The sequence below is a fragment of the Amblyraja radiata genome, chromosome 9 (genome assembly GCF_010909765.2).
Source record: "Amblyraja radiata isolate CabotCenter1 chromosome 9, sAmbRad1.1.pri, whole genome shotgun sequence".
NCBI lineage: Eukaryota > Metazoa > Chordata > Chondrichthyes > Rajiformes > Rajidae > Amblyraja > Amblyraja radiata.
In genome coordinates this window covers 7,646,232-7,666,608 of record NC_045964.1, presented here as the reverse complement: position 1 = coordinate 7,666,608, position 20,377 = coordinate 7,646,232, and the positions used below count along the sequence as shown (strand labels likewise).

Below are 20,377 nucleotides of genomic sequence, written 5' to 3'. Positions count from 1 at the left end.
ACGTAGTCCCTCGGGTTCCTATTAAATCTTTCCCCTCTCACCTGAAACCTGGTTCTCGACTCCCCGACATTGGGTCAAAGAATGTGCATTCACCCTACACACCCCCCCTCATGATTTTACATATCTTTATCCGCTTTATCAGCATGATTACAGACAATGGGACTCCACAAGACGACAAGTGACCCTTGCATCCCCTCTCTCTCCATCTCTCAGGCTCTCTCCATCTCTCCATCCCTCCCCCACCAGCTTCAACGTCGTCTTGTTGTGTCTCATTGTCTGTAACTCGTTTTCATCTAGCACACAGCTATCAATGGCCCTTTTTCTATATCATCATTACTTTTTTGCATATCTTCCATTCATGTCTTCTACATCTCTCTGCATCACCGTCCATATCTCTTGTGTCCCTTTCCCCTGACACTCAGTGTGAAGAAGGGTCTCTACTCGAAAGGTCACACATTCATAAGATTATAAGATCATGTGATAGGAGTAGAATTAGGCCATTCGGCCCATCAAGTCTACTCAATCATGGCTGATCTATCTCTCCCTCATAACCCCATTCTCCTGACTTCTCCCCATAACCCCCGACACTCGTACTAATCACGAATCTATCTATCTCTGCCTTAAATATATCCACTGACTTGGCCTCCACAGCCTTCTGTGGCAAAGAATCCCACAGATTCACCACCCTCTGACTAAAGAAATTCCTCATCATCTCCTTCCTAAAAGAACGCCCGTTAATTCTGAGGCCGTGACCTCTAGTCCTAGACTCTCCGACTAGTGGAAACATCCTCTCCACATCCACTCCATCCAAGCCTTTCACTATTCTGTACGTTTCAATGAGGTGCCCTTCTATCCCGAGATGCTGTCTGACCCGCTGAGTTACTCCAGCTTTTTGTCTCCGTCTGACTGCAGAGTTAAATGTGGTGCGTGTTTATGATGCAGATGGGGAAACCCAGGCTCTGGACGAGAGGGTGTGTATGGCTCGGGACTTCGGCAGTCACGGTGGTGCAGCGGTAGAGTTGCTGCCTTACAGCAAAATGCAGCGCCAGAGACCCGGGTTCGATCCCGACTATGGGTGCTGTCTGTACGGAGTTTGTACGTTCTCCCCGTGATCTGCGTGGGTTTCCTCTGAGATCTTCGGTTTCCTCCCACACTCCAAAGACGTACAGGTTTGTAGGTTAATTGGCTTGGTAAAAATGTAAAATTGTCAACGTTGGCGATATGCTGAGTACTGCCCTGCCAACTACAACATTCAGAAGATTCGAGCTCAACTTACTTTTATGCCCCTCGTTCTTCAGGACGGGGGGCGAACAAGGCTCCGAATCTTGGTCATCGTCTCCTTCCTCATCGGCTAAATGGGTGTGAGCATAGTGATAGCTGAGGCCAGGCCGGTTCTTGTAGCGCTTGCCACAGACTGCAATCAGAAAGAGAGAGAGAGACCAGGAAGATTGTCCATTAGTCATGTGAAACCACACTGTCAAGATATTAAATTGATCATTTTCTCTCCAAAAGTGGCTAATCGTTTTAGTAAGAGTGAAGTATTAAAAGGATATATTATGAATAAAAAAGTGCACACAAATAGGTAAATTAAAAATAGGTAAGAAGAGGAACAGCACAGCTGCAGTCTATGCAAAGTTACAGATAGACTAGATCGGCAACTGCATAGTACCTTTGTCAGATGTTTTTGAGTTATGCTTTTGTTTGAAACTATCTGAAACAGAGAAGAAGAAACAAGAGAAAAAGGAGTGAATTTCACAGAAGACAGAGCAGAGAAGGGATGAGACGGTTCTTACGCATGCCAGAAAAAAGGTGTAGAGGCAGGAGGTGGAAGCCCACAGCTTCTCGTCGCCACCACGAGCTACTTACTGTCGCACACATATGGCTTGTCCTGGTCTTCCTGGGAAGAGGCGTCTGTTTTTCTTTTCCCTCCTACACCCCGTGTCTATAGGATAAAGGAAAAGGAACGCACGTTTAGTGGAGGCCAATGAGGGGGGACCTCATTGAAATGAACCAAGCAGTGATAAGGCTTGGATAGAGTGGATGTGGAGAGGGTGTTTCCACTAATCGGAGAGTCTAGGACTAGAGGCCATAGCTTCAGAATTAAAGGGTGTTTCTTTAGGAAGGAGATGAGGAGGAATTTCTTTAGTCAGAAGGTGGTGAATCTGTGGAATTTGTCACAAAAGGCCAAGTATAAGAAACATGCAAGTCCTTAATAGATATTTTTAAGGCAGAGATAGATAGATTCTTGATTGGTGCGGGTGTCAGGGGTTATGGGGAGAAGGCAGGAGAATGGGGTTAGGATGGAGAGATAGGTCAGCCATGATTGAATAATAATAATAATAATAATAATAATAATAGATGGGATTTATATAGCGCCTTTCTAATACTCAAGTCGCTTTACATCGCATTATTCATTCACTCCTCAGTCACACTCGGTGGTGGTAAGCTACTTCTGTAGCCACAGCTGCCCTGGGGCAGACTGACGGAAGCGTGGCTGCCAATCTGCGCCTACGGCCCCTCCGACCACCACCAATCACTCACACACATTCACATACATTCACACACAGGCAAAGGTGGGTGAAGTGTCTTGCCCAAGGACACAACGACAGTATGCACTCCAAGCGGGATTCGAACCGGCTACCTTCCGGTTGCCAGCCGAACACTTAGCCCATTGTGCCGTCTGGCGGAGTGGACTTGATGGACCGAATGGCCTGATTCTTATCACTTATGATCCTATCACTTATGACCTTATGACCACACCCTAACAACTTTGCAACAAAAAGTTACGGCCTGGTGTGAGTTAATTTCACAATGCAGTCGCACTAAGATTTCAGAGATGCAGAATTTAGTTCAGTTTAGTGTAGACATGCAGCACGGAAACAGGCCCTTCTCCCCACCGGGTCCGCGCCGACTAGCGATCCCCACACACTAACACACACTGGGAACAATTTACAATATTACCGAAGCCAATTAACCTACAAACCTGTACGTCTTTGGATTGTGCGGGGAAACCCCATGCGGTCATGGGGAGAACGTACAAACTACGTCCAGACAGCACCCGTAGTCGGTGTTGAACCCCGGTCTCTGCTGCTGGAAGGCAGTAGCTCTACTGCTGCACCACTGTGCCACCCCTAAAGAGGTTCACCTCAGATGTGCAACGTGTTCAGCTGTCGAGCCTGACTGCTCGAAGTTAAATCGGACCATTGATGCTGGGGCTTGTATTAAACACACATGCCCAACATGCTTCATTATTTTGGTAGGGTGGTTGGGCTCTGGTAGTCGCCTACTGGTGGCATGGTGGCGCAGGGGTAGAGTTTCTTACTTACAGCGCCAGAGACCCGGGTTCGATCCCAAGTACCTACGGTTACTTTCTGTACGGAGTATGTACGTTCTCCCCGTGACCTGCGTGGGGTTTTCTCCGAGATCTTCGTTTTCCTCCCACACTCCAATGACGTACAGGTTTGTAGGTTAATTGGCTTGGTGTAAATGTTAAATTGTCCCCGGCGATTGTAGGATAGAGTGTTAATGTGCGGGGATCGTTGGTCAGCTCGGACTTGATGGGCCGAAGGGCCTGTATGCGCACTGTATCTCTAAACTAAACTGCTGGCTCCCTCCAGCTTAGCCTCTGAAGCCCACAGCACTTGAATTATATATTTTTTTAAGCAGCAAATTTACAGATGAATGTAAATCAGGGGAAGCAAATGAACCACAATGCAATGGATTTTGAGCAGGACACCTGAGGTGTCAAGGGATGCAGGCTTGTCAGCTTTGGAAGGGGAGACAAAAGACAGCGAGATGACAGATTTTGAGTGGTAGAGAACACTGAAATGCCACCGCATAAATACAGGCAACCCAGTGAGCGTCGGTACTGAAATTATCAAATGCTACCAACACTGGAAAGCATAATTCTAAAGGTTACTGCCGAATAACCTCACTGTGACAGTTAAAAGGATAAAAGGCACCATGAAACACATTTACTGGCTGGAAAAATGAAACGATATGCTGTCGCTCTGCACCGATATACTGGGTGGCACGGTGGCGCAGCGGTAGAGTTGCTGCCTTACAGCACTTTCAATGCCAGAGACCTGGGTTCGATCCCGGCTCCGGGTGCCGTCTGTACGGAGTTTGTACGCTCTCCCCGTGACCTGCGTGGGTTTTCTCCGAGATCTTCGGTTTCCTCCCACACTCCAGAGACGTACAGGTTTGTGGTTAATTGGTTTGGTGTAAATATATATTGTCCCTTGTGTGTGTGTAGGGTAGCGTTAATGTGCGGGGATCGTTGGTCGGTGCAGACTCGGTGGGCCGAAGGGCCTGTTTCCGTGTTGTATCTCTAAACTAAACTACATACCAGCTGGGTATCAGTGCAGTCTTAAGGGCCTGTCCCATTTGGGCGTCATTTGCGCCTCACGCAGATGGCGTGCAAAGATTTTGTACATCCCAAAATCCTGGGGCGCTGCGTGCGACAACGCATCACTGCCTACATCACCCCGCACCATGCGCGCGTAATGCGCACCATGCGCGCGTCACGTGCTCGTCGCGACGCGTAAATGATGTAGCGTAAATTACGTGCAAATGACGCCCAAGTGGGAACGGCCCTTTAGGCATTATGTTCAAAACACTTCAGGCTTTTAATCATTTTTGGAAGAATCTATAATATTTACATTATCATCTAAATTCTATCGTTGACACCCTGCTACCTTAGATGGGGGCGGAACGTTGGCGCAGCGGTAGAGTTGCTGCCTTACAGCGCCAGAGACCAGAATTCAACCCTGACTACGGGTGCTGTCTGTACAGAGTTTGTACGTTCTCCCCATGACCCACGTGGGTTTTCTCCGGGATCTCCAGTTTTCTCCCACACATCAAAGACGTACAGGTTTGTAGGTTAATTGGCTTAGTATCATTGTAAACTGTCCCAAGTGGGATAGTGCTTAGATTGCTGGCCAGCGTGAACACGATGGGCCGAAGGGCCTGTTTCCGTCCTGTGTCACTAAACTAAACTAAACATGAATACAATACGTTTCTTCGTCAATTTGGAAATTTTAGTTGAACTGTACACTAAACTGTCTCCAAAGTTAAAAGCAAAATCAAACAACTGACTGCTTTCAATAAACCCCTTAATAACCATCATAAGAGTTGGAAAACCTACTCTTCCAGGCCAATGGAACAAACAAAGCTCACATTAGCTCACTCCAATGATCACTGACATTTACAGCCATCTGCAATTTAGGAAGAAATTGAGATAGAAACATACAGTACCAGGAGCAGCCCTCGACCCAAAATGACACCTATTCCTTTACTCTAATCTACTCTATTCCTTTCCTGGACACGCTAGAGGCAGGAAACATGTTCCCGATGTTGGGGGCCCAGAACCAGGGGCCAACTATTCTTAAACAGTTTAAGAATAAGGGGTAAGCCATTTAGAACGGAGATGAGGAAACACTTTTTCTCACAGAGAGTGGTGAGTCTGTGGAATTCTCTGCCTCAGAGGGCGGTGGAGGCAGGTTATCTGGATGCTTTCAAGAGAGAGCTAGATAGGGCTCTTAAAGATAGCGGAGTCAGGGGATATGGGGAGAAGGCAGGAACGGGGTACTGATTGGGGATGATCAGCCATGATCATATTGAATGGCGGTGCTGGTTCGAAGGGCTGAATGGCCTACTCCTGCACCTGTTGTCTATTGTCTATTGTCTATTGTTTACTCCAGTGATGCTGTCTGACCCACTGAGTAACTCCAGCATTTTGTGTCTATCTTGTGTCTATGTTTGTTTAAACCAGCATCTGCAGTTCCTTCCTTCGCACCTCTTCATTGTTCGTCAAGCATTTGTACTGGAGCAGGGCAGACGTTCCCACTAATAACAGCCAGTTCATTCTTCCACACACCCAAGATATTGGCTGAGATATGTTGTGATATTTAAACGGAGCCATAGAGTCATAAGGCCATAGGGATAGGTGTAGAATTAGGCCATTTGGCCCATCAAGTCTACTCCACCATTCAATCATGGCTGATCTATTTCTCCCTCCCAACCCCATTCTCCTGCCTTCTCCCCATGACCCCTGACAACTGTGCTATTCAAGAATCTATCTATCTCTGCCTTAAAAATACCCACTGATGGCCTCCACAGCCTTGTGTAGCAAAGAATTCCACAGATTCACCACCCTCTGACTGAAGAAATATCTCCACATCTCCTTCCGAAAAGAACATCCTTTAATTCTCAGTCTATGACCTCTGGTCTTAGACTCTCCTACTAGTGGAAACATCCTCTCCACATCCACACTATTCCAAGCCTTTCGTGCAGCTCGGAGCTCTTTATGCCCTTCTACACTAACCTCATCTGCCTGCATGATCTTTACAATCTTCGATGCTTTTAAGTGACTGTCTAAATCCTTGTGAAGCACAGTGATTGTATCTAATCCCACCACTACCTCTCGCAGTGTGTTTCAGACATCGACCACACTCTGTGTAAAAAGCAACTTGCTCCTCAGATCTCATTTAAAACTCCTTTCATTCACCTTAAACCTCTGCCCGCTTGTTTTAGATATCCCCAATACAGGAGAAAGATTCGGACCATCTACCCTATTGTTCCAGGGAAAACAAACCTAGCCTATCCAATTTTCCCCATAACTAGATTTGTTTAATAATGGATGGGCCGACTAGAATACTCAAGGCGCTTTACATCGCATTATTCATTCACTCCTCAGTCACACTCGGTGGTGGTGAGCTACTTCTGTAGCCACAGCTGCCCTGGGGCAGACTGACGGAAGCGTGGCTGCCAATCTGCGCCTACGGCCCCTCCGACCACCACCAATCACTCACACACATTCACACACAGGCAAAGGTGGGTGAAGTGTCTTGCCCAAGGACACAACGACAGTATGCACTCCAAGCGGGATTCGAACCGGCTACCTTCCGGTCGCCAGCCGAACACTTAGCCCATTGTGCCATCTGTCGTCCTGAGATATAGATTAGAGATATAGCGTGGAAACAGGCCCTTCGGCCCACCGAGTCCGCACCGACCAGTGATCCCCAAGCACTAACTCTACCCTACACACACTAGGGCCAATTTACGTTTATACCAAGCCAATTAACTGACAAACGTGTACGTCTTTGAAGTGTGGGAGCAAACTGAAGATCTTGGAGAAAACCCACGCAGGTCATGGGGAGAATACACAACCTCCGTATAGACAGCACCCAGTGGTCAGGATCAAACCCGGATCTCTGAAGCAGTAGCTCTACCGCTGCACTACCATGTGAAAACGAACACCTCCAGATTCAGGGACAGTTTCTTCCCAGCTGTTATCAGGCAACTCAATCATCCTACCACAACCAGAGAGCAGTGCTGAACTACTATCTATCTCTTTGGTGCCCCACCGACTATCCGTGATCAGACTTTGCTGGCTTTACCTTGCACTAAACGTTATTCCCTTATCATGTAGCTGCACGCTGTAAATGGCTCGATTGTAATCATGTGTTGTCTTTCCACTGACTGGATAGCACGCTATAAAAGCTTTCCACTGTACCTCGGTACACGTGACAATAAACTAAACTGAGTTTGGTGAGTTAACTATTTCTTAATGAATCGTCACTCTAAGAAAACTTCCCCAATAAAAAGCACCCACGTGACGTGACCCATTTCATTTGTCTGGATTTTTATATAATCAGAGAGAGATGCAAATTGCTGTTTCAATTCAAATACATTTGGTTTATTACTTAATATTATCTGACTTTCAGACTGAGAAAAATAAAGTGAGAATTTAATTTAGTTTAGTTTAGTTTAGACAATGGACGATGGACAATAGACAATAGGTGCAGGAATAGGCCATTCGGCCCTTCGAGCCAGCACCGCCATTCAATGGGATCATGGCTGATCATCCCCAATCAGTACCCCGTTCCTACCTTCTCCCCATATCCCATGACTCCGCTATCTTTAAGAGCTCTGTCTAGCTCTCTCTTGAAAGTATCCAGAGAACCGGCCTCCACCGCCTTCTGAGACAGAGAATTCCACAGACTCACAACTTAGTTTAGAGATGCAGCACGGAAACAGGCCCTTCGGCCCACTGAGTCAGCACCAACCAGCAATCCCCGCACATTAACACTATCCTACACCCACTAGGGACAATTTTTACATTTACCAGGCCAATTAACTTACAAACCTGTACGTCTTTGGAGTGTGGTAGGAAACCGAAGATCTCTGAGAGAAAACCCAGGCAGATCACGGGGAGAACGTACAGACTCCATATAGACAGCACCCGTAGTCAGGATCGAACACGGGTCTCCGGGGCTGCAAGCACCGTAAGTGCAGCACCTCTACCAGTGCACCACTGTGTCGCCCCTAAATTCTCTGCAAGTTCCCTGCAAAGTATTGCTACCAATTAGAGTCCAGAGTTATAACTAACTCTGTATTCACAGGGTGAAAGGTGCAAGTTTCAGATCATTAACAAGCTCCAGTAGAAAAGGTCACCAGTCTAAAATTAACCTTAAAATGCCTGTACGCTGGACCATGCACCACTGTGCTGTTACCACAGAATTTAGATATTTGTGTGAGCAAATCCCAGCTCGCAACCAATACATAGAATTGAGCAGTTCACGAAACCCGTTCACAAAAGATTCCTGGAGGATTTGCACCGAGCTGCAAGATCCACTGAAAAACGCACACCAGTGTTGGTCCTGTAGAATGGACGTGGAGCAAAGAGGGAACAGAGGCGCGATCTGGGGCCATTCCCCCTGTGCCCCCACCCACATTGCTCTCATGGAGTACACTCCCATCTCCAGCTCTCAGGGATAATTGCACTCCCAGATTTGGATTCTCCAAGTCGTCTTGTTGAGTCTCATTGTCTGCAACTCATTTTCACCTAGCCCACAGCTAACGATGGCCTGTTTTCTTTATCATCGTTACTTTTTTGCACCTCTTTCATTCATTTGTTCTATGTCTCTCTACATCACCGTCTATATCTCTCGTTTCTCTCTCCCCTGACTCTCAGTCTGAAGCAGGGTCTCGACCCAAAACGTCACCTATTCCTCTTCAGAGATGCTGCCTGTTCCCCTGAGTTACTCCAGCATTTTGTGTCTATCTTCAGTATAAACAAGTATCTGCAGTTCCTTCCTACATATTTCGTCTTATACAAGTCGGATATGTGCTTCAGCTGTTACAAGGAGTGCTGCTAGAGCATGATAGTTGCTTGCCGAAGAAATCTTGTGTTGTAGAGGGTAGACAAAAATGCTGGAGAAAATGCTGGTGAGGCAGCATCTATGGAGTGAAGGAAATAGGTGACGTTTCGGGTCGAGACCCTTCTTCAGACTGATGTGGGGGTGGGGGGGTCGGGAAGAAGAAAGGAAGAGGCGGAGACAGTGGGCTGTGGGAGAGCTGGGAAGGGGAGGGGAAAGAGGGAGAAAGCAGGGACTACCTGAAATTGGAGAAGTCAATGTTCATACCGCTGGGGTGTAAACTACCCAAGCGTAATATGAGGTGCTGCTCCTCCAATTTATGGTGGGCCTCACTCTGGCCATGGAGGAGGCCCAGGACAGAAAGGTCAGATTCGGAATGGGAGGGGGAGCTGAAGTGCTGAGCCACTGGGAGATCAGGTTGGTTATTGCGAACTGAGCGGAGATGTTGGGCGAAGCGATCGCCGAGCCTACACTTGGTCTCACTAATGTAGAGCAGCTGACACCTAGAGCAGCGGATGCAATAGATGAGGTTGGAGGAGGTGCAGGTGAACCTCTGCCGCACCTGGAAAGACTGCTTGGGTCCTTGAATGGAGTCAAGGGGGGAGGTAAAGCGGCAAGTGTAGCATTTTCTGCGGTTGCAAGGGAAAGTGTCAGGGGAGGGAGTGGTTCGGGTGGGAAGGGACAAATTGAACAAGGAATTACGGAGGGAGCGGTCTCTGCGGAAAGCCGAAAGGGGAGGAGATGGGAAGATGTGGCCAGTGGTGGGATCCTGTTGGAGGTGGCGAAAATGTCGGAGGATTATCGGTTGTATGTGACGGCTGGTAGGGCAGGGGGGACTCTGCCCATGTTACGAGTGGGGGGATGGGGAGTAAGAGCAGAGTTACGAGGTATAGAAGAGACCCTGGTGAGAGCCTCATCTATAGTTTTAAGCGAGGAACCTACGTTCCCTAAAGAATGAGGACATCTCCGATGCCCTGGTTTGGAACATCTCATCCTGGGTGCAGATGCGGCGTAGACGGAGGACTTGGGAGTAGGGGATGGAGTCCCTACAGGAAGCAGGGTGGGAAGAAGTGTTGTAGAGCATCGCGTTACAAAAATAATTGTACCATTGGGGAAAAGGGATTTATGGAATAGAAAGTTTCAGACCCACAATATAAAAATTATTTTAATAGCTGCATGTTTATTTTTGTAACCACAAGCTAAAAATATTGGAGGCTGCACAGATCTTGCTGGGATTGGAGTTCCCTGGAAGGATCCCTGCCACTGCAGGACAGGAAGCAGCCATTCCTTCTCTCCAGAGATGCTGCCTGTCCTGCTGAGTTACTGCAGCTTTTTGTGTCTATCTTAGGCAGCCACATTACATCCAATTTATGGTTTATGAAATGTGTGCATATGATTGACCAATAAAGGACTACAATGTAAGTCACCATGGGAATGTGATGAGGGGGAAGACCACCCAATTTAGTTTAGTTTAGTTTAGTTTCGTTTAAATATACAGCGCGGAAACAGGCCCTCGGCTCAGCGAGTCTGAATTTCACTGACATCCAGTTTAATCATTGTACAGAAGATAGACACACAATGCTGGAGTAACTCAGCGGGACAGGCAGCATCTCTGGGGAGAAGGAATGGGTGACGTTTCGGGTCGAGACCCTTCTTCAGACTGAGAGTCAGGAGAGAGGGAGATACAGAGATATGGAAGGGCAGGGTGTGATAAGCGCAGATCAAAGGGGACGATGGTAAGGAAACGTAAAATGGTTCATTGTCGTAAAATGGTTCATTGTTGGCTGAGGGGAAGGTGACAATGAGGCACACAATGAGTAAAATTAATCAGAAGGACAGTGAAACGTGGGAGAACTAGGGTGAGGGAGGGATTGAGAGGGAAAGCAAGGGTTACTTGAAGTTGGAGAAATCAATACTCATACTGCTGGGTTGTAAGCTGCCCAAGCGAATGTTTGCACAAGTGTCTTCTTGTCAATTTCTATGGTCACCTACAGTGAAAATGACAGACTGTTTGCTTAAGAGACAATTGTGTCTGATTACTGCAGGAAGGTTACATGGAAACAGTTTTTCCCCTTCGGGGAAAGATTTTTTTCTGCTTGTCAATTTCCAAAGCAACCCTGAAGTGGTTCTCTAGTTCCTGATTGAAGCTGTATTACAACCAATTCCTCCTGCAGAATACCAATAGCGATCCCCAATTCATATCCAATTGGTGTTGGGGCAGGACTACCTGTGGGAAAATGGACGCAGGGCCACAAAGGGGCTTTGTGGGGAGTGGTGTCAGGGACCTCAAGATACAACCCAGTGTCTGCCCAGCTCTATGTGCTTTCCATAGGGACCATCATATACTTTACACACTGGCTGCTGGCTCCTGTTCTACCTCTCCAAAGAAAGAGAGGTAGGGACTGTAGTCATCGAAAGATGCTGGCAAAGAAAGGTCCTCATGTTCAGAATCCCTGAAGGATCCCACACCAATGGCTCCTATAACGATACACTAAATAGAATACACACAATACAATACACGGTGGCGCAGCGGTAGAGTTGCTGCCTTTACGGCGCCAGAGGCCTGGGTTTGATCCTGACTACGGGTGCTGTCTGTACGGAGTTTGTACGTTCTCCCCATGACCTGCGTGGGTTTTCTCCGAGATCTTCGGTTTCCTCCTACACTCCAAAGACGTACAGGTTTGTAGGTTAATTGGCTTGGTGTAAATGTAAATTGTCCCCAGTGTGTGTGGGATAGTGTTAGTGTGCGGGGATCGCTGGTCGGTGCGGACTCGTTGGGCCGAAGGCCCTGTTTCCGCGCCGTATCTCTAATCTAAACTAAAGAGAGGTCCTCAAAGGACAAAGGAGTCCCTGAAGGATTCCACACCAATGCCTCCCAGCACAATACACTGAAATAGTTTACACGGAAGATAGACACAAAAATCGAGAGTAACTCAGCAGGTCAGGCAACATCACTGGCGAAAAGGAATAGGTGGCGTTTGAGATCGAAACCCTTCTTCAGACTGAGAATCAGGGAGAGGGAAACCAGAGGTATGAAAATATTCAGAACAAATAAGAGTCGGCACCGATGACCAAGGAAAGGTGGAGCCCACAATGGTCCATTGTTGGCTGTGGAAGAGGTCATAACGAAGAGAACCTGGATGTGAACATCGGAACTGGCAGGCGACTAGGGTGGGGAGGGGTGGAGAGAGAGGGAATGCAAGTGTTACTTTAAATTAGAGAAATCAATATTCATACCGCTGGGTTGTAAGCTGCCCAAGAGAAATATGAGGTTCCTTTTCAGACCTCTAGTTTCCCTGCCCCCCCCCCGACTCTCAGTCTGAAGAAGGTTTTCGACTCGAAACATCATCCATTCCTTTTCACCAGAGATGCTGCCTGACCCGCTGAGTTACTCCAACATTTTGTGTCTACCTGAAATAGCACTGTTGTTTTCCATTTGCGTTACGTCCATCAACCTTGCTGGCTCTTACCATTGTGTGCAATAACAGGGCCGTAGCCTGTTATAAGGCGGGTGGAAAGATTGTCCCAAGAGCCCCTCCACCTATGGCTACAGAAAGGCTGATGACTGTGGTGTCTCAGGTCATGGACGAGCTGGACCGCCGAGAGCAACATCTCCGGGCTGCGGGTCTGCGGAGCGGAGAGGCGGCAGTGCGGAGAGGCGGCGCCGACTTTATCATCGGGAGCCTGGGAGCTCCAAACCGGCGCGGCCTTGTCGGCTTCGGCAGCCGCGGGCTCCAACCAGGAAGCGGCCGTTCCAGGTGGCCCATCCGCCGAAAGGACTCTCCCGACGCCGGGGCAAGACCACCCGGTGAGAACGGCCAGGGACATCGGGCCTCCGTAGAGGCAATTGCGGTGGCCTCAATAGGCCTGACTTTGGGGTGAACATGGGGTGGGGACTGGACATTGTGCCTTCCTCCACAGTGGTACCCACTGTGGGGGGATGATTTTTTTTGTCTAATTGTAGTCCTGTAGGTCTGTGTCCAAGATGGCTGCCGTGAAGAGAGAATGGACGCTGGCGCGCTTTGGCTGCCGCTGCTCTCTCTTCACACTGTGTTTTTGATTTTCTGTTTTTGGATTGAATTCTGTTTTTAATTTGTGTCTCTGTGATGTCTTTTTTACTTGTTAAATTCCGATTATATGTTTTTATGCCGATTACTATGTAAGGTGTCCTTGAGATGTCTGAAAGGCGCCCATTAAATAAAATGTATTATTATATTATTATTATTATGAGCCTAAATGTTCGATCGTTTCGCCGAACACCTCCGCTCGGTCTGCAATAACCAACCTGACCTCCCGGTGGCTCAGCACTTCAACTCCCCCTCCCATTCCGTATCCGACCTCTCTGTCCTGGGTCTCCTCCATGGCCAGAGCGAGCAACACTGGAAATTGGAGGAACAGCACCTCATATTCTGCTTGGGTAGTCTGCATCCTGCGGGCATGAACATTGAATTCTCCCAATTTTGTTAACCCTTGCTGTCTCCTCCCATCCCTCAGCCCTCGGGCTCCTCCTCCTCCTTTTTCCTTTCTTCTCCCCGCCCCCCTCCCCCACCCCCCATCAGTCTGAAGAAGGGTTTCGGCCCGAAACATTGCCTATGTCCTTTGCTCCATAGATGCTGCTGCACCCGCTGAGTTTCTCCAGCATTTTTGTGTACCTTCGATTTTCCAGCATCTGCAGTTCCTTCTTAAACAAAAGCCTAAATAGTTAGTTTAGTTTATTTTCTCCCCGTTGGATTGCAACCTTGTCGTGGTCGGGGAGCTTGTGTGTCTCAGTGACCACTAGAGCTACACCAGCGGGAGATTCGTCTCCTGTTAGAGTCGCCCATGCTGGACAGGTGGAAGGGTAGAGGCGAGACGAAGAGCAATCCACTGGTCCTCCAGGTTGGGGATTGAGCACTGGGCTAACAACCCTGTCTCGTAAAACAAACATGTTACGGAAACAGCAACTGAAGGAATCAACACTACAGGGCGCGATGGGCTTCCAGGGCTATCGACAGATGCTAGGATGAATGTCGATGGTGAAAGCCGAAAGGAAGCCACTGGCAGGAAGGTGGAAGTTCTAAATGCCAAACAAAAGCAATGCCAACAAGAGACCATGGACACCATCATCATGAAAATGTCGCTGGATCCTGGAACTGGAATGGCCATATACTGAGAGGAGAACCAGACAGCATCCCAAGAATAGCCCTGCACTGGACACCGGAAGGGAAAAGGAAACGAGGGAGACCCGAAACCACCTGGCGTCGAACTGTAGAGGAGGAAATGAAAACAATGGACCTGACCTGGGGTAGTGTCCAGAAACTAGTCCAGAACATACAGGAGTGGAGGACCTTCGTTGCTGCCCTACATGCCCGGAGGCATAATACGGAGTAAGTAGGTAAGTAAGTTAGTTTAGTTTAGAGATACAGTGCGGAATCAGGCTCTTCGGCCCACCGAGTCCGCGCCGACCAGCGATCCCTGCACACTAACACTATCCTACACACACTAGGGACAATTTACACTTATACCAAGCCAATTAACCCACAAACCTGCACGTCTTAGGAGTGTGGGAGGAAACCGAAGATCTTGGAGAAAACCCACGCGATCACAGGGAGAACGTACAAACTCTGTGCAGACAGCACCCGTAGTTGGGATCGAACCCGGGTCTCTGGTGCTGTAGGCGCTGTAATTGCGGCAACTCTACCGCTGCGCCACCGTGCCTCTACATCGTCCACAGCTATCTCTCCCCTTAACACTGGTCCAACTTTCTAAGTCATGGATCAAATTGAACCCTTTCACTTTCCTGACCAGTCACCACAACGCTTGACTCCAATTCAATCCATCATTTTTAGCCTTTGTAGGGAAACATAGAAACATAGAAATTAGGTGCAGGAGTAGGCCATTCGGCCCTTCGAGCCTGCACCGCCATTCAATATGATCATGGCTGATCATCCAACTCAGTATCCCGTACCTGCCTTCTCTCCATACCCTCTGATCCCCTTAGCCACAAGGGCCACATCTAACTCCCTCTTAAATATAGCCAATGAACTGGCCTCGACCACCCTCTGTGGCAGGGAGTTCCAGAGATTCACCACTCTCTGTGTGAAAAAAGTTCTTCTCATCTCGGTTTTAAAGGATTTCCCCCTTATCCTTAAGCTGTGACCCCTTGTCCTGGACTTCCCCAACATCGGGAGCAATCTTCCTGCATCTAGCCTGTCCAACCCCTTAAGAATTTTGTAAGTTTCTATAAGATCCCCTCTCAATCTCCTAAATTCTAGAGAGTATAAACCAAGTCTATCCAGTCTTTCTTCATAAGACAGTCCTGACATCCCAGGAATCAGTCTGGTGAACCTTCTCTGCACTCCCTCTATGGCAATAATGTCCTTCCTCAGATTTGGAGACCAAAACTGTACGCAATACTCCAGGTGTGGTCTCACCAAGACCCTGTACAACTGCAGTAGAACCTCCCTGCTCCTATACTCAAATCCTTTTGCTATGAAAGCTAACATACCATTCGCTTTCTTCACTGCCTGCTGCACCTGCATGCCCACTTTCAATGACTGGTGTACCATGACACCCAGGTCTCGCTGCATCTCCCCTTTTCCTAGTCGGCCACCATTTAGATAATAGTCTGCTTTCCTGTTTTTGCCACCAAAATGGATAACCTCACAACAAGCAGCAAGAAACAAATAGCTTCAGTGGTAAGCTGCATAACTGGGGACATTGTTTCAAATTCAGCTATAACACAGCTCAGTGAGTAATTAGCCAAAGGCCAGAAATTCCACAAGCACTTGACCGTGAGAATGTGGATCCCACTCACAAAATGTCGCTGATCTTCACAAGGAATTACGTTTAACGTTTGTAAATTTGCTGACGATAGCTACCGTTTTCATGGTTAAGAATTGAGCAAGGCACAAATCCACATCGCTGTTAAGCTTTGCACATTTGCTACTTCAGAATGGACTCCTGAATGAATGAATGAATGAATGAATGAATGAATGAATGAATGAATGAATGAATGAATGAATGAATGAATGCATGAATGAATGAATGAATGAATGAATGAATGAATGAATGAATGAATGAATGCATGCATGAATGAATGCATGCATGAATGAATTAATACTTTATTGTCACATGACAAGTCACAGTGAAATTCTTTGTTTTGCACACCCAAGGTATGCAAAGAGTCGCCACATAGAGGTCGCCGACAAAGTTTAGTTTAGTTTACTTTAGTTTAGAGATACAGCGCGGAAACAGGCCCTTCCAGTCCACACCGACCAGCGATCCCCGCACATTAACACTATCCTACACACACACGAGGGACAATTTATACTTATACCAAGTCAATTAACCTACATCTTTGGAGAGTTTCAAAGTATCCTGCGTCAGTTCCTCCTTTGTTCTCTAATCCCACCCCCCCCCCCCCCCCCTCCTCCACGGTGGTCCCCCCCCACGCCGGGTTCTCCTTTGATCCCTGCAGAAATCAAAGGCAAGACCAGATGAAAGGACCAGCTAGCACCTCCAGTAGATGAGAAGGTCATCACCAGATTGAAGGGGTGTCTGGGACATCCGCAGCAAATGCCAGCCCACAGCTATAAGTGGATGCAATAATACTAACCAGTAATGTTTTGAAACATCGAACATACAGTACGTGATTGCAAGAGGAGATGAGGAAGTGGGATCAGTTTTGGGGAAGCTGCAGGGGGCACTGTGGACATGGCCGATCACCTGTACGCAGGTAAACGCACCTCACACAGCTGATCACGTGGGTTCAGGTATCAAGTCCTTGGTGCTCATAGCAAAAGGATTTGAGTATAGGAGCAGGGAGGTTCTACTGCAGTTGTACAGGGTCTTGGTGAGACCACACCTGGAGTATTGCGTACAGTTTTGGCCTCCAAATCTGAGGAAGGACATTATTGCCCTAGAGGGAGTGCAGAGAAGGTTCACCAGACTGATTCCTGGGATGTCAGGACTGTCTTATGAAGAAAGACTGGATAGACTTGGTTTATACTCTCTAGAATTTAGGAGATTGAGAGGGGATCTTATAGAAACTTATAAAATTCTTAAGGGGTTGGACAGGCTAGATGCAGGAAGATTGCTCCCGATGTTGGGGAAGTCCAGGACAAGGGGTCACAGTTTAAGGATAAGGGGGAAATCCTTTAAAACCGAGATGAGAATAACTTTTTTCACACAGAGAGTGGTGAATCTCTGGAACTCTCAGCCACAGAGGGTAGTCGAGGCCAGTTCATTGGCTATATTTAAGAGGGAGTTAGATGTGGCCCTTGTGGCTAAGGGGATCAGAGGGTATGGAGAGAAGGCAGGTACGGGATACTGAGTTGGATGATCAGCCATGATCATATTGAATGGTGGTGCAGGCTCGAAGGGCCGAATGGCCTACTCCTGCACCTAATTTCTATGTTTCTATGTTTCTATGTAAGTCAAGTATGATCACTTTCACCATGTGTAGTGCACATTATTGTGAATGAAGTACAGGGTTTGATTCAACTATACTATAATATTATCGTGCACCTTTAATTCCACCTCAAGTTAATAGGTCCAGATAGGTCCAAAGACGTGCGGTTAATTGGCCTTTGTACATTGCTCCTGGGGACTAGATGAGGAAGAGGGATAACATAGAACCAGTGTGAATGGATAATCGATGGTCGGCGTGGACTCAGTGGTCTGAAGGTCCAGTTTCCACACTGTATCCCTACACTAAAACTAAAAACGTTACCAGTTGCAGAATCACAGAGTCAAATACCATACAGAAACATGCCCTTTGGCCCATGCTGACATGGTTTTATAACTGGGCGAGTCCCATTTGTCTGCATTAGGCCCAGATCCCTCTAAAGCCTTCCTATGCATATACTTGTCTAAATGTATTGTAAACATCTAACTATTGTTCCCAACCCCACAACTTCTTCTGGAGTTTGTATCATACAAGTACAGGTACTACCTTTTATGTGAAGAAATTACACTCAGGTCATTTTAAAACTCTTTCCCCTCATACCTTAAATCTATGTTCTCTAGTTCTGGACTCCTCTACCCTGGGGAAAAGACTGTGAGACATCTACCTTCTCTAAGCCCCTCATTATGTTATATACCTCTAAAAGGTTATCTCTCAGTCCAGGGAACAAAGCCCCAGCCTATTCAATCTCTGCTTGTATCTCAAACCCTCCAGTCTCGGTAACATCCTGGTGATTCTATTCTGCTCGGACTGAGCTGTTTCAACCTGAAACATTAACTCTGCTTCTCCTTTCACCACCTGCTGAGTATTTGCAACATTTTCTGATTTCAGAATTCCAGCATCTGCAGTTTCCTTTTGATTTTCCAGGCAAAAATGTCCTAATTGGCATCTTCACCCAAGCATAAGATAGGGCAGGTTTGGAGGGATATGGACCAAATGCAAGCAGGGGGGACTCGTGTTGCTGGGTTATCTTGGCCGGTGTGGGCAAGTTGAACCGAAGTGCCTGTTTCCACACTATGACTATGAACAAGGGAATAACTGCAATTTGCTTTTTGTTTTCAGAGGTATATATGGCAAGGTTATTTTGGTCATGTCGATCTGTCCTCTCTTTTGTGGGAGTTAACACAGAATAGTATTAATCATACTCTATTAAAAATGCATACATCACTCAGCTTATTTTAAATTTCTATCAAATTATTTTTTGCAGGTTAAGGTAGAACTGTTTCTCAACAGTTTTATGTACTTCTTGCTTTCCTGCATCATGCTTACCCTTCCCCGTGGCTTGTTCTTGCGCTTTGGCACTTCATCTTCAAGTTCTTCCTCCTCTAAGTCTTCCACATTCTCCTCGTTGTTTAGAACTCTCTGCGGTCAACAAAAAATGCAATTACTCGAAACGCCTCCAGTCCAGCTCAATTGCAGTGGGACAGACAAAAATGCTGGAGTAACTCATCAGGACAGGCAGCATCTCTGGAGAGAAGGAATGGGGGACGCTTTGGGTCCAGACCCATCTTCAGACTGAGAGTCAGACTCTCACTGATAAAGGGTCTCGACCCGGAACATCACCCATTCCTTCTTTCCAGAGATGCTGCCTGTCCTGATGAGTTACTCCAGCATTTTGTGTCTATCTTCGGTGGTAACCAGGATCAGCAGTTCCTTCCTATGCATTATTGTTGAGTTTGTTTTGTCGTGGTCTGTTTCATTTTCAGGATCGCTTTCTCAGGAAGGTGAATGAAGGGTTAAAACTTACATGAAAGGACACAGGTCAGAGGCCAATAATGACAGTACACTGATGTCGCATCCCCCACTGGAGCAATCAATGAAACATTCTTACTTTAGTTGGTAGATTCACAATTGCGGCAATTATACTTTTTAATTTTAAGAACACCAGCTCACTGGACACAAGATTGTCAATATCAAATCTGGGCTTGCTAAATTAAAAGGGCATATCACAGTTAATATTAAGATAGACACAAAAAACTGGAGTAACTCAGCAGGTCAGGCGGCATCTGTGGAGAATGGGTGACGTTTCGGGCCGAGACCCTTCTTCAGACTGAGAGTCAGGGGAACGATAAACAAGTGATATAGACGGTGATATGGAGAGATATAGAAGAAATTAATGAAAGATATGCAATCAAGTAACAATGATAAAGAAAGTGATCCATTGTTGGTTGTGGACTAGACAAAAACAAGTTATGGGCCTGTCCTGCCAGGCGATTTTTTCAGGCGACTGACATAGTCGTAGCAGGTCGCCGAAAAACCGGCGACTGGGCTAATGGGCCTGTCCCACTTAGGCGATTTTTTAGGCGACTGCCGGTGAATACGACAATGGAATTCACCGATGTCAGCATCAGCGACAGCCTACGCCATCCTGGCGACAACCTACGACAACCTACAACAGCACCTGCGTCAGGAGAAGACAAGCTATGACAAGCCGACTGTCGCCGAAAAGTTTTGAACATTTCAAAATCCAGCTGCAACCAGAAAGACGCTACGACTCTTTGGGCGACTGAGGGGACGACTCACTACCATACAGGCGACAGCCTTGTCGCTGGCAGTCGCCTAAAAAAATCACGTAAATGGGACAGGCCCTTAATACAGACAATGAAACTCACCAGAACTACCGTAAAACTAGTATAACGACTAGGGTGGGCGAGGGATGGAGACAGAGTGGGTGTAAGGTCACAAGGTCATAAGTGATAGGAGCAGAATTAAGCCATTCAGCCCATCAAGTCTACACAGCCATTCAATCATGGATAATCTATATCTCCCT

General features: G+C 47.2%; 1 protein-coding gene across 7 annotated transcripts in view; it reads right to left on the bottom strand.

Moving 5' to 3' along the window:
• dpf3 (double PHD fingers 3) overlaps positions 1 to 20,377 on the bottom strand; it is a 175,360-nt gene that overhangs the window by 69,523 nt on the left and 85,460 nt on the right. For 5 of the 7 annotated variants that reach the window (XR_004413033.1, XR_004413035.1, XR_004413036.1 and 2 more), the window contains 4 exons: positions 18,877 to 18,969; positions 1,867 to 1,942; positions 1,670 to 1,711; positions 1,277 to 1,414 (listed from right to left, as the gene is read on the bottom strand). Coding sequence is in view for 1 of the 7 variants with exons in the window: in XM_033026623.1 (XP_032882514.1) it covers positions 1,277 to 1,414; positions 1,670 to 1,711; positions 1,867 to 1,942; positions 18,877 to 18,969 (349 nt within the window). In the remaining 6 variants the exon portion in view is untranslated. The remainder of the gene's footprint in view (positions 1 to 1,276; positions 1,415 to 1,669; positions 1,712 to 1,866; positions 1,943 to 18,876; positions 18,970 to 20,377) is intronic. The other 2 variants (XR_004413034.1, XR_004413038.1) reach the window with 1 other exon arrangement.